The 13262-nt window shown below is 48.8% G+C and overlaps 1 protein-coding gene across 1 annotated transcript in view; it reads right to left on the minus strand.

Annotated features, from left to right (window-relative positions):
* Positions 1-210: 210 nt before the first annotated feature.
* The window catches only part of LOC311247896 (protein FAM83H-like), a 137724-nt gene continuing 124672 nt past the window's right edge, over positions 211-13262 (minus strand). The window contains 9 exon segments of the mRNA XM_084338872.1: positions 211-540; positions 7066-7902; positions 7905-8099; positions 8103-8282; positions 8286-9300; positions 10470-11033; positions 11539-11663; positions 12325-12415; positions 12417-12481. Of these exon segments, the coding sequence (XP_084194998.1) occupies positions 520-540; positions 7066-7902; positions 7905-8099; positions 8103-8282; positions 8286-9300; positions 10470-11033; positions 11539-11663; positions 12325-12415; positions 12417-12481 (3093 nt within the window). The 3' untranslated portion in view covers positions 211-519.

The following is a 13262-nucleotide window of genomic DNA, read 5'->3' on the forward strand; positions in this document are numbered from 1 at the left end:
TTGATTGGGGCGTGACTTCATCTGTTTTCTAACCATCGATGGGCGTGCGCTCACGCTCTCGTTCTTTTCCTCTTCACTTTCTCTCGCACGTGGTGGACGTCCATATAAGCCCCTCAGCTACGGTATAAAGTGTAACTTGGCCAACCGGCACCGGTTTTGGTGAAACAATACCCCCTGGCAGCCAATAATGTAGACCGATGTTCACCCCAGTCTCCATATAAGGAGCTGCACCAGGGCTTTGGCACGGAGGCACATTCCCGCTCCAGAAAAATCCATGTTTTCGGCTTTTCTTTTTAGTTTTGACAAAGTTTATTCTTTTCAAGTTTTACGACTTTTGTGTGAACATCCAGGAAGGCTGTAAATCCGCAGAGGTACGTTTGCGTGTTGCGGCCAGTATGTTCTCTTGTTCTGACCGTTAGTGTCTGTGTCTTTGGCACAGGAGGGAATCGGGTATTCTCTTTTGATCATCTCACACAAAACACGGTCTTCCCGGACAAAAGGTCTCTCCGCCATCTGGGGCTATCCCAGGCTGTTCCCCATCTGTTAACGGAACAACAGGGATAACGGTAAATGACACCGGATATGATTCTCCTCCCCCTCATTTCCCCTCTCTCTCTCTCGCTCTCTTCTCCCCCTTCTCTCACCCCATTAATATTGTACGGTCTCAGTGTGTACTCCTAGCTAGTTTGAAGTTTTGTGTTGCAGTCCAACTTTGCTTGGTAACAAACCGTCTTTGTGTTTTTCTGGCCCAGTTTATAAGAAAAGGAGAGGGAAAAACTGCTTAAAACACTAAAGGCATATGAGATAATGACCTATAACTATACTATAATTACACTAAACCATGGACCGCGGAAGGCATTTGGAATAGGTATGGCCAATTAATTAATTAATTAATTAATTAATTTATTTATTTTTTCTTTTTTTTTTACACTCCAAAAGTTGGTAGGGCGTTGGTAGGAAACGTGTACCTGGTGGTAGTCCATGGCCTCTCTGTGGTATTTGCTACTCTGGTGTTTTTTAAAGGCATGTACAGCGTTTTTCCAATTTTGAAATCCAAGCACTGAAAATGCATTCTCGTTGGTTTTGCTTAAACCAGAACCGAGTCCTTTCATTGTCCAAAGATGACATTGTGTACAGAACAGTTTTGCTCTTGTTTGGCAAAATGTTAGCCATCTGTGGTCCTTGAACCACTTGGAATGAACAGACCGATTTCTCTGAGATGTACCTTCTCCCTGTATCCGTTTTGTACAGCGGGGTCATCTGGTTGATTGGACTTTGATAGATCCCTGCAGCACTCACACTGCACACTGCGTGGACGTAAATGTATTTGCTGATATACATTTGACTGTTATTAATGTTAATTAATGTTATTATTATTATTATTATTATTATTATTATTATTATTATTAAAGTTATTAATGTTTACATAATGTTTGAGTTTGATACACCCAGGGGCGGACCTAGCACATTTGGCGCCCTAGGCGAGGTTCACCACTGCGCCCCCCCCCCCCCCCCCCCCAAAATCAAATCAAAACATTGCCGCGCTACCAACCGGTTAACCCTTTTCACTGCAACAATACACAGAAGGTTAACCCTTTCACGACCGTCGGTTGTGTGATAATAAAGGGTTAACCCTCCGTCGTGTGGCAGTGAAAGGGTTAACAGTTATACAGTAAAGTACTGCACCTTTATTTTTTACAAGCAAGAACAAGAGCTAAGAATAAATGTAAAGTGCACACTAAAGAATTAAAACAAATAAACAACTTAGCTAACACACAATAATAATAATAACAATAACAAACAATAAAAGAATGTGCAAATTTGCTTTCAAAGAAAATTAAGAAGAAAGAAAGACTGTGAACACCTAAAGCTGAGGCTCAGATCGACCGACCGTTTTAGATTTTTGGCTCATTTTCCCTTATGTTAGAATATTTTTTATGTACAAATAATGGTTGCAGATATAGAGGGCGCCAAAACTGCGCAGAGCAAAACAAATAAAAAAAGATAAAAAAAAAAAAAAAAGTTCTGCGGTCCATATACAGCTGTATATGAAGCAATGGAAAACAGCTGATCCATTCTGTGTGGTGTGTGTGAACGGCTTATCACAATGTATTTTCCATGGATAAAAACATTAAAATGTAAAATAATAGTTTCTCCCTCACACAGTTCCAGCATCAACATTTTAAAATGAACAATACTATTGATCAACAATACTGTTAATACATGTAAACAGCAGCTTATATATCTTTTTCACATTAACTGAGGCCACATATAGAAATATACCATAATCAACACGTTCATGTTTTTAACTGTCCAATCTGAGCATGATCAATCTGAACAATTGTTTCTCTACTACTGAATTAGCTGTTTCTCATTGGATTGAAGATTATCTTGAGATTGAGCCCATATTTATTGACTGAGCTCTAATGATGTGACGGCTCAATATACACGTAAATTATATTTTGGTTACATTTTAATTGTTTGTAAACATTAAAGCAGAACGGACCTGTATTTTGCAACAACTGACTCCTTCAAGTATCTTATCTCATTATGCCCATAACTGACACAAAAAGCTCTGGATCGGGGCTTTACTTTTGAAATATATGCTTTGTATTGAAAGCAGTCTAGGCCCCTGGATACAACTACTGTGGGATTAATGACTCTTCTCTAAACTCCTTCTTTCTATCTCTCCTCTCACTCTCCTCCTCTCTCTAAACTCCTTTCTATCTCTCCTCCCACTCTCCTCCTCTCTCTAAACTCCTTCTTTCTATCTCCTTCCTCCCATCCTCTCTCTAAACTCCTTTCTATCGCTCCTCCCACTCTCCTCTCTAAACTCCTTCTTTCTATCTCTCCTTCCTCCCATCCTCTCTCTAAACTCCTTTCTATCTCTCCTCCCACTCTCCTCTCTAAACCCCTTCTTTCTATCTCTCCTCCCACTCTCCTCCTCTCTCTAAACCCCTTCTTTCTATCTCTCCTCCCACTCTCCTCCTCCCTCTAAACTCCTTCTTTCTATCTCTCCTCCCACTCTCCTCCTCTCTCTAAACTTGTTATGGTTTGTAACCGACCCCAATCGCACAACACAAGACAGGTATGATGGTTTGCCAAGAAACAGATATTTATTGAACAACAGGGAAAAACAGGGAAAAGGGCACTGTCCCTTTAAGGGAGAATCACAAATACAGGAATATAATATGAGGGGAAGGAAAGGTGCCTTTAAGAGGCGGGCAGGAAAAGGGAACACTATGGGAAGGTAAGGGAAACGCCTAAGGGAAGGTTAAGGGAACGCCTTGGGACAGAGGAACTAGAGACTTGGTAAACCAGGGACAAGGAGAACTAGGGAGAGAGGACTAGGGACTAGGAGAGCTAGGGATAGAGGACTAGGGACTAGGAGAACTAGGGATAGAGGACTAGGGACTAGGAGAACTAGGGATAGAGGACTAGGAGAACTAGGGATAGAGGACTAGGGACTAGGAGAACTAGGGATAGAGGACTAGGGACAGAGGGGACTGAGGCCCGCGGAGGCGGGCTGGGGAACAGGGAGGAACTGGGGAGGACTGGTGGAAATCATCTGGGCCGCTCTGCAGGACAGAGGAGATAGTTAATGCACAAAGGGAAAAAACAGAGCAGGTGCAGAACAGTCCAAATAACAAAGTGAACAAAGTAATAATATCTTCGTGTGACAAACACACAGGGGGAGATGTAAAGTCCAAAAATACTATTCTAAGTGAGAACCAAAAACAGAGGCAATACGCTGGGGAACAGCAGCGGGACGAGGGCAAGGGGCATTACGCTGAGTGAGTGACATCACAATCAAAACTCACCCAGGCGTATGCATAAAGGTACAGGGACAGCAGCTGCGGGGTGCCGGCTGTCCGAGCCGAGGACAGAGTGGTGCAGGAACAGGCAGCGGGGCGGGAGCGTCGCCACCGGGGCGCCGGCTGTCCGAGCCGAGGACAGAGTGGTGCTGGAACAGGCGGCGGTGGCGATGGCGTCGTCACCGGGTAGCCGACTGTCGGAGCCGGGGAACAGAGTGGTGCGCCACACCTTGGTGTGCACGTCGGAACAGAGAGACGCCTCGGGGTGCGTCTGCGAGGAGGAGTGTGCCAAGCACGAAGGTCTAGAAGATGCGCGTTGCGCGCTGGTCTGGAGAGCGTGCCAAGCTCGAGGGTTCTTGGAAGATGCGCGTTGCGCGCTGGTCTGGAGAGCGTGCCAAGCTCGAGCGTCCTTGGAAGATGCGCGTTGCGCGCTGGTCTGGAGAGCGTGCCAAGCTCGAGGGTTCTTGGAAGATGCGCGTTGCGCGCTGGTCTGGAGAGCGTGCCAAGCTCGAGCGTCCTTGGAAGATGCGCGTTGCGCGCTGGTCTGGAGAGCGTGCCAAGCTCGAGGGTTCTTGGAAGATGCGCGTTGCGCGCTGGTCTGGAGAGCGTGCCAAGCTCGAGCGTCCTTGGAAGATGCGCGTTGCGCGCTGAGGACTGGAGAGCGTCTGCGCTGGTCTGGATGTGCGTCAGGACGAACAGCTGCGCGGGGGTCTGCAGTGGAACGCTGGGGTGCCTCCCGTGGAAGTACAGGGAGCGCAGACCAGTCTCCCCCACAGGCAACGGCGACAGCTGGCGAAGGCTGGAGCAAACATCTCGACGCCGGAGAATGGAACAGCATAGGCAGACAGAGGATCTCACGAAAGAGTCTAGAAGTTTAGAGAATATGACTCGGCAAGTATACAACACGACCCCACGCCAAAACGAGGGGAAGCGCCCTGGTATTTAAAGCCCACAGGGGGACTAATTAGCCTGCCACCACAGGTGCGAGAGATAATAGAATATCGAACAGGTGTGGCCACTAAGGGTAAGGAACGAGAGGGTGGGGGCTAGAGAGAGTGAGTGAGAAGGGAAAATAAACAGTATAGAAGGGAAATAAACAGTATAGGCTTAAGGAAACAGAGAAAAGGTAGTGAGCAGCGGGCAAAACCTCACAAAACTCCTTCTTTCTATCTCTCCTCCCACTCTCCTCCTCCCTCTAAACTCCTTCTTTCTATCTCTCCTCCCACTCTCCTCCTCCCTCTAAACTCCTTCTTTCTATCTCTCCTCCCACTCTCCTCCTCTCTCTAAACTCCTTTCTATCTCTCCTCCCACTCTCCTCCTCTCTCTAAACTCCTTCTTTCTATCTCTCCTCCCACTCTCCTCCTCTCTCTAAACTCCTTCTTTCTATCTCTCCTCCCACTCTCCTCCTCTCTCTAAACTCCTTCTTTCTATCTCTCCTCCCACTCTCCTCCTCCTCTCTAAACCCCTTCTTTCTATCTCTCCTCCCACTCTCCTCCTCCCTCTAAACTCCTTCTTTCTATCTCTCCTCCCACTCTCCTCTCTCTAAACCCCTTCTTTCTATCTCTCCTCCCACTCTCCTCCTCTCTCTAAACCCCTTCTTTCTCACTCTCCTCTCTCTAAACTTCTTTCTATCTCTCCTCCCACTCCCCTCCTCTCTCTAAACTCCTTCTTTCTATCTCTCCTCCCACTCTCCTCCTCTCTCTAAACTCCTTTCTATCTCTCCTCCCACTCTCCTCCTCTCTCTAAACTCCTTATTTCTATCTCTCCTCCCACTCTCCTCCTCCTCTCTAAACTCCTTATTTCTATCTCTCCTCCCACTCTCCTCCTCCTCTCTAAACTCCTTATTTCTATCTCTCCTCCCACTCTCCTCCTCTCTCTAAACTCCTTCTTTCTATCTCTCCTCCCACTCCCCTCCTCTCTCTAAACTCCTTTTTATCTCTCCTCCCACTCTCCTCCTCCTCTCTAAACTCCTTCTTTCTATCTCTCCTCCCACTCTCCTCCTCTCTCTAAACTCCTTCTTTCTATCTCTCCTCCCACTCTCCTCTCTCTAAACTCCTTCTTTCTATCTCTCCTCCCACTCTCCTCCTCTCTCTAAACTCCTTCTTTCTATCTCTCCTCCCACTCTCCTCCTCTCTCTAAACTCCTTCTTTCTATCTCTCCTCCCACTCTCCTCCTCCTCTCTAAACTCCTTCTTTCTATCTCTCCTCCCACTCCCCTCCTCTCTCTAAACTCCTTCTTTCTATCTCTCCTCCCATTCCCCTCCTCTCTCTAAACTCCTTCTTTCTATCTCTCCTCCCACTCTCCTCCTCTCTCTAAACTCCTTTCTATCTCTCCTCCCACTCTCCTCCTCTCTCTAAACTCCTTCTTTCTATCTCTCCTCCCACTCTCCTCCTCCCTCTAAACTCCTTCTTTCTATCTCTCCTCCCACTCTCCTCCTCTCTCTAAACTCCTTCTTTCTATCTCTCCTCCCACTCTCCTCCTCCTCTCTAAACTCCTTCTTTCTATCTCTCCTCCCACTCCCCTCCTCTCTCTAAACTCCTTCTTTCTATCTCTCCTCCCATTCCCCTCCTCTCTCTAAACTCCTTCTTTCTATCTCTCCTCCCACTCTCCTCCTCCTCTCTAAACTCCTTCTTTCTATCTCTCCTCCCACTCTCCTCCTCTCTCTAAACTCCTTCTTTCTATCTCTCCTCCCACTCTCCTCCTCTCTCTAAACTCCTTCTTTCTATCTCTCCTCCCACTCTCCTCCTCTCTCTAAACTCCTTCTTTCTATCTCTCCTCCCACTCTCCTCCTCCTCTCCAAACTCCTTTCTATCTCTCCTCCCACTCTCCTCCTCTCTCTAAACTCCTTCTTTCTATCTCTCCTCCCACTCTCCTCTCTCTAAACTCCTTCTTTCTATCTCTCCTCCCACTCTCCTCCTCTCTCTAAACTCCTTCTTTCTATCTCTCCTCCCACTCTCCTCTCTCTAAACTCCTTCTTTCTATCTCTCCTCCCACTCTCCTCTCTCTAAACTCCTTCTTTCTATCTCTCCTCCCACTCTCCTCCTCCTCTCTAAACTCCTTCTTTCTATCTCTCCTCCCACTCTCCTCCTCTCTCTAAACTCCTTCTTTCTATCTCTCCTCCCACTCTCCTCCTCTCTCTAAACTCCTTCTTTCTATCTCTCCTCCCACTCTCCTCCTCCTCTCTAAACTCCTTCTTTCTATCTCTCCTCCCACTCCCCTCCTCTCTCTACTGTCCAGACAAGAGCAGTACCTCAAATCGGCTGTAGACCTTCTTCTCCTTCCTCATGCTCTCTATCCTCTTCAGAAGCCCCTCCCTCTCCTGGGGGTTGGTCTGAGGCCGCAGGAAGCGGCTCTTCTTCACGGCGTTGTTCTCCCCCCCCGCCGCCGCCGCCGCCTCCTCCCGCTCCAGCCGGTTCTTCTGACTGTTGGCCGAGATCTGCTCCAGGATCACCTTGGTGTCGTCGCGCAGGTTGCTGCTGAACAGAACCGAGCCGCCGGACGTCTGGTACCGGGACGTGCTCGTTATCGGCGGCACCTTGTGATGATTGGCGGCCGATTGGTCGGAGGCGGCGACGCCGTCTCCCGTGTCCTTCGCCGACGACGAATCCACGGCGATCTCCTGCACGGTGCTCATGCTCTTATCGTCGGCCGCCGATTTCTTATCTTTATCCTTAGGCCCCAGGAATCCCTTTAACCGTTGCGTCTGCTTCTTGAGGAGGTCCAGTTTGCCCTCGCCCTTCCCCTCGCCGATGGTGTTGATGGAGGTGTTGGAGCCCGAGTTCTTCTTCTGCAGGCCGTCCTTGGACTCGGCGCGCGTCATGCTGGAGGAGCTGTGGGCGCGGCTCTTCTTCAGCTCGCTCTTCTCCGCGTCCGCCGTCAGAACCTCCTCGCCGCAGGAGATGTGCCGAGGGTTCAGCGATTTGATCTTGAAGAGTTTGGGCGAGGGGAGGGGCTTCAGAGGCTTGAAGGGCTCTTTCTTCTGACTCTCCGACGCGCTCTCCTCCTTCTGGGTCGTCGGCGCCGGTTCCGGGGGCTTCGGCCGGGTCACCGTGGCCTTGGTCAGGATCACGGGGGGCTTGGTCGCTCCCTGAAGGAAGTTCTGCGACCGAGCTCCGCCAGTTTGGATGATAGATCCGACTTCTTTGGTGGTTCGGGTGCCGGTTCTTTCGGGGCGACGACGGACGCATACGGAACTTTGGGAGCTGCGGTGATCGGAGGGGGCTTTGTTTCGGCCGGTTCTGTGGTCTTCAGTGACGTCTCTGTCCCGATCTTAGAGGATTTCCTCTAGGCGGCCAGGTCCTTGAAGTACTGCAACCGACTGGCCGGGTCGTTCATGTTCATCGATGACGCCGTCTGGGCTTTGGAGGAATCCGTCTCCTCAGATTGTTGAGTATTAACTTCCTCCCTGGTTTTCAGAGGTTCCTCTTTTATTTGACTCACTTCTCTGATCCGCGTCTCCACTTTCTCCTATTCCTCCTCGGCCCTCCTCCTCCACTCAAAGGGCTCCCGGGACATGGACCGCCTCTTCTCCAGTATTTGGGCCACGATAGATTTGGTGCGGAGGGGGTCTAAGGTCTCGTCCTCCTCCGTGGCCGTCTGCAGTCCCAGGCCACTGTTGTGTGTCTCCATCTTGGAAGAGGAGAAGATGAGGGAGGAGCGGAGACGGGAGCTGCGCTGGAGGAGCGGGTTGATGCTCGTGCGGAACGACTCGTGTTTGGAGAGCAAGGCGTCGGGACCCTCTCTCGTCTCCACGTCCACTCCCACCTCCCTCGTTCCTCCTCTCTCGCACTCCCTCTCTCTCTCCACCTCCCTCTCCCTCTCCGCAGTGTGCTTCCAGTCGTTAATTGAGGAAATCAGATCTCTGGAAGCGGACTCTTTACCGGTGTTCTCGGGTATGAGCGGTTTCCCGAAGCGTGGCCTCAGTATATCTGGTCTGGGCTTGGAGGAGGGAACATTCGCTCGCTCCCGGGACCCAAAGCGGGGAGCGGAAGACTCGGAGGGTGATTGCTGAGGGTCTTCGAAGGCATCAGACCCCATAGGTTGTGGAAGACCCTCCTCTCCGCCATCCTCGCAAGTGCTGAGGTAGGAGTTGATCCTCCAACTCCTCAGGCCCTGTCTGGCGCTAGAGTCTGGATCCCGCTGCTGATCCGCCAGGTTGGGGAACACTTGCTTCCCTGGGGGGTGGGGGTGCGTCGGGGAGCTCTGGTAGGCGTACGCCTGGGTCAGGGTGGGTCTCTTGTGGCCCGAGCCTCCTCCACCGTACCTCCCGGCCACCGGGGCCGCGCCGTGCTCCGAGTCGTGCTTCAGGTCGTCAGAGGAGAGGTAGTCTCGACCGCCGGGAGGAGGAGGCTCGGGCTCCGATGGGAAGCTTGGGTCGGAGTACTGGTCTATGGCGAGGTGTGGAACACGGCCTTGATGTCTGTCGTAGTGTCCATGTCCAGAACCGGGCCCAGGCCCCTCATGGTAGTGCTGAGACGACTGCTCTCTGGTAAGAAAGAAAAAGTAGTTTGTTATTTGTTCTGTTATACAAAATAAGTCACGTAAGAAAATAAATAACCCATACGAAAATTATTATCTAATCTATTGAGCTAATATATTGAGCTTTGTACGCATTACATACATAGCTCTATAACGAACCGCCACAGATTCTGAGGGTTAAGTCAAAAGTCATTCACAATCAGCCTGCTATTTCTGAGCAAATGAGAGTGAATGCAGCACTACATCTATTGCAAGTGAGACAGACTAATGTTGGTCGCTGTCATGTTGTTCCTGTGATTATTGTGCCATATGGGTTTGCACCATTATTATCAAATTCCTCTCAATGTATTCTATTTGTGTGAAAACAAATAGATGTTTAGATGCCTTTCACACCTTCATCAGTGACCAGTGACCCAAGTCCAGCGCCTTTTTCTGACCAAGACTCTAAAGTTTAAACTATTCAGGACCTTAAAGGTGAACGCCACTCAAATAAAACAGGACCTAAGACGATTCAGTCAATATGTGTGGAACATGAGCCGCTCTCTCCCAAAGCCAGAAGCCTGCGAAGTATGGATCAAAAGTGTGCCGCCATCACCTATAGGCTATAACCTCCAGAAGCTGCTCCAGCACTGGGCTGCAACAGCGTAGGCTCTCTCCTAAACTAGGGTGTAAAGTCGACACTAAATTAGCTACTAAATGGTAAATGGCTGCTTTTTTTATATAGCACTTTTTTATCCAAAGCGCTTTACAATTTGTTCCTCACATTTTACCCGTTCACTCACACATTCACACACCGACGGCGGAGGCGACCATGCGAGGTGCCGACCTGCTCATCGGGAGCAGTTAGGGGGTTAAGTGTCTTGCTCAAGGAGAACATCGACACGCTGCCCGGGAGGAGCGAGAATCGAATCGGGAACCTCCGGATTGCCAGACGACTGCTCTACCTCCCGAGCCACTGTCGCTCCTCCTACTAAAATTGATTGCACCACGATTACTTATGGCATAACCTTGCTAGTTTGGACGTAAATGAATGAACTAAGATGAGTGAAGTGAGAGACAGCCTTTGGGATTTCCTGGAGTGAAGACGTGTGAGTGAGCCCACGGCCTGTAAGGATCGGCGTTTCAGTCGTTTCTAGTTAACAGAGAGTTTTAAGTAAAGGCGGCGGGGGAACCAACCTGTGAAACTCGGTCTCCTCCAGATTATTCATGACCCTCTGCTTCATGAACTGCCTGGAGGAGGAGTAGCTCTCCTGGGTCCCCTCGGCGTAGCTGTGCCTCTTGAAGCCACTGGAGCTCGTCTCCGTCTGCTGCCGGGACACGATGGACCTCCCCTGCTCCAGGAACGACTGCTGCAGACGGAACTGCTGCTGCGCGTACTTCCCGATGGTGATCCCCGTCGGCCCGCGTTCCACCATGGTGTTACGGAACAGGTCGTTCCTCCGGAACGTGTGCGCGCCGGCGTTCCGATCGGACTCTCCGAAGGAGAAGGAGGAGGACGGGAGGAGCTCGGGCTGCCGCATGAAGCTTCTGCTGGGCCTCATGGACTGGGTTCTCTTCAGGCTGCTGTAGTAGCTGCTGCTGGTGCTGCTGGCCTCGGAGGCGGGCACGAGGGACTGCTCGATGACCAGGGGCTGCGACTGAGCGAAGAAGATGCGGAACTCTTCGTCAAAGGTGGTGACGAGCTCGCCCAGGAAGAGGTGAGCGATGCAGCGGTGGATCTTCTCGTAGGACCACATGAAGCTAAGAAGAATCAAGAATCAAGAGGTTTATTTGTCACACACATACCAGGGCATACAGTGAAATGCGGGTGGTCATGCCCGCATCGATTGTGCAATAATACAATAATAAAATAGACATAGAAAGAAAACAGGTAAGACCTAAGATGTGCGTGATAAAAATAGACATGCTAAATTCCTGAGAAGGCACTGGTTCCTATGTACACTACTATACAATATACAATTTTAACTCTGTCATTATGTTTTACTTAATATATCTAAACTATACTCTACAAGAGCCACATCTGTTCTTTCCTTAAAGTGACTTTTTATATTCCTCATTCCTTTTTAAAGTGACTTTTCCATTATTTAAAGTGACATTTTGTTTAAATAAGCTTACGCGAGAAGAGAGCAGAGGGAGGACAACTTGAATAGGCGTATTACTGAAACTAGCATATTATTAGGATGCATTGTAGTTGCAGGGTTGGTGTTTGGCAGGGGTGAGGGGGGGGGGGTATTGATCTGCTCACCTGTAGTTCCCACTGAGTACAGCCCTGCAGTCAGCCAATAGGAAACGGTCTTTGACCTGCCCCTTGAACGACTTCCCCGTCCGACAGAAATAGGTGACCCCTGCCACCGTCCTGACACGCATCATCTGTACAACGAAAAGCATGCGTGTCAAAATAATAGAGCCCGACTGATACTGGATTTTTGGGGCCGTTAGCGATATTAGGGAGTAATAAATTCTGATATCGATACATCGGCAATGAGACTCATGCAGACAGTGCTGCTGAGAGTATTGTAAACAGTGAGTTATATGTATGTTATACGTAAACAGTGACTGAGTTATATGTATGTTATACGTAAACAGTGACTGAGCTATATGTATGTTATACGTAAACAGTGACTGAGCTATATGTATGTTATACGTAAACAGTGACTGAGTTATACGTAAACAGTGACTGAGTAATACGTATGTTATATGTAAACAATGGAGTCAGAGCGCGCTCTGCTGGACAAACTGTGATGATGACACCATTTCTAAATGACCCCAAGCATTTTTCTCTGCATTATGTATGTTCTCTAAAAAAGGTTTTCATATCGGCGTCTGTGATAGGCCAATATCGTCCGATTAAATCCGCCTCTAAAAAGATCAATCGTGCAATTTAGTCAGACTGTACACGGTGCCTCCTCAGACGCGTGACAGTGACGGATGACACACGGTATGATTCATACTTGGATGGAAAAAGCGACCGTGGCACCGTGCCACCATGTTTGAGAAAAAACCCTCGCGCGGGCGATTCAGGAAAACTCACATGAACCAAGTCCAGGTTGACTCTGCAGTTGGCCGCCATGGCGACAAAGTGGTGGGCGTCGTGTTCGTCCAGCAGGATGTAGACGGGGACGCCGCGGGTCCAGCAGGTCGGAGAAAATGTCAATATCGGTGAATATGTCCATCACCACGGCGATGACCTGCAGAGAGACGGAGCGAACACAGAGAGGCGTCAGAAAGGTGTCGGCACTTCTAGTCATCTCGAGGTCTTGTTGTTGTTGTTGTTGTTGTTGTTGTTGTTGTTGTTGTTGTTGTTAGTAAAAGGAACATCTATCTCCACATTAGTACAGTTTAGGGCTGACCCCTATTAGTCAAATAGTCGACTAATCGATCGAAAGGAGCCGTAGTCGACTGCCAACCTCTTAGTCGAATGCAAAAAAATAAAAATATTATAATTTTTTTTATCATTCTTTCCAAAAGAAAAAGAGGCCTAGAAGCGTGGCTAACGCTAATGGCGCGCATACCAGAGGCTAACTGCCTACGAAAACAGGCACAGAGGCACTGAGAGAGGATTTCACCCATCTAATGAACAGACTAGACAAATATCAAGATGTATCCATCAGTGGACCAATTGCATGCTTTTGCAGAGGACAAGAAGCCTTCAGTCGACTCCTTCAGACATTAAGCACCCCCACAGCCCAGATGGAATGATTTTTTTTAAATAATTATACTTATTTCTTTTCTATTTTTCTTTTTCATAGTCGACTATCGGCTCATTTCGGCCAATCAAAGTCGACTATCCAAATCCTTAGTCGGGGACATTAGTGTACGACAATGGCACAATTAGTCTGAACAATGTATAGAATTCATATTGATGTTGCAATATGAGAGAATGCAATATAACCATATCAGGAAGACCGCACACAGTATTATAGGTATCTTAAAAATAATGAGTAAAATACACATAATAACTGAGATTAA

The sequence above is a fragment of the Notolepis coatsorum genome (assembly GCF_963971535.1).
Source record: "Notolepis coatsorum genome assembly, contig: SCAFFOLD_265, whole genome shotgun sequence".
NCBI classification, from domain to species: Eukaryota; Metazoa; Chordata; class Actinopteri; order Aulopiformes; family Paralepididae; genus Notolepis; species Notolepis coatsorum.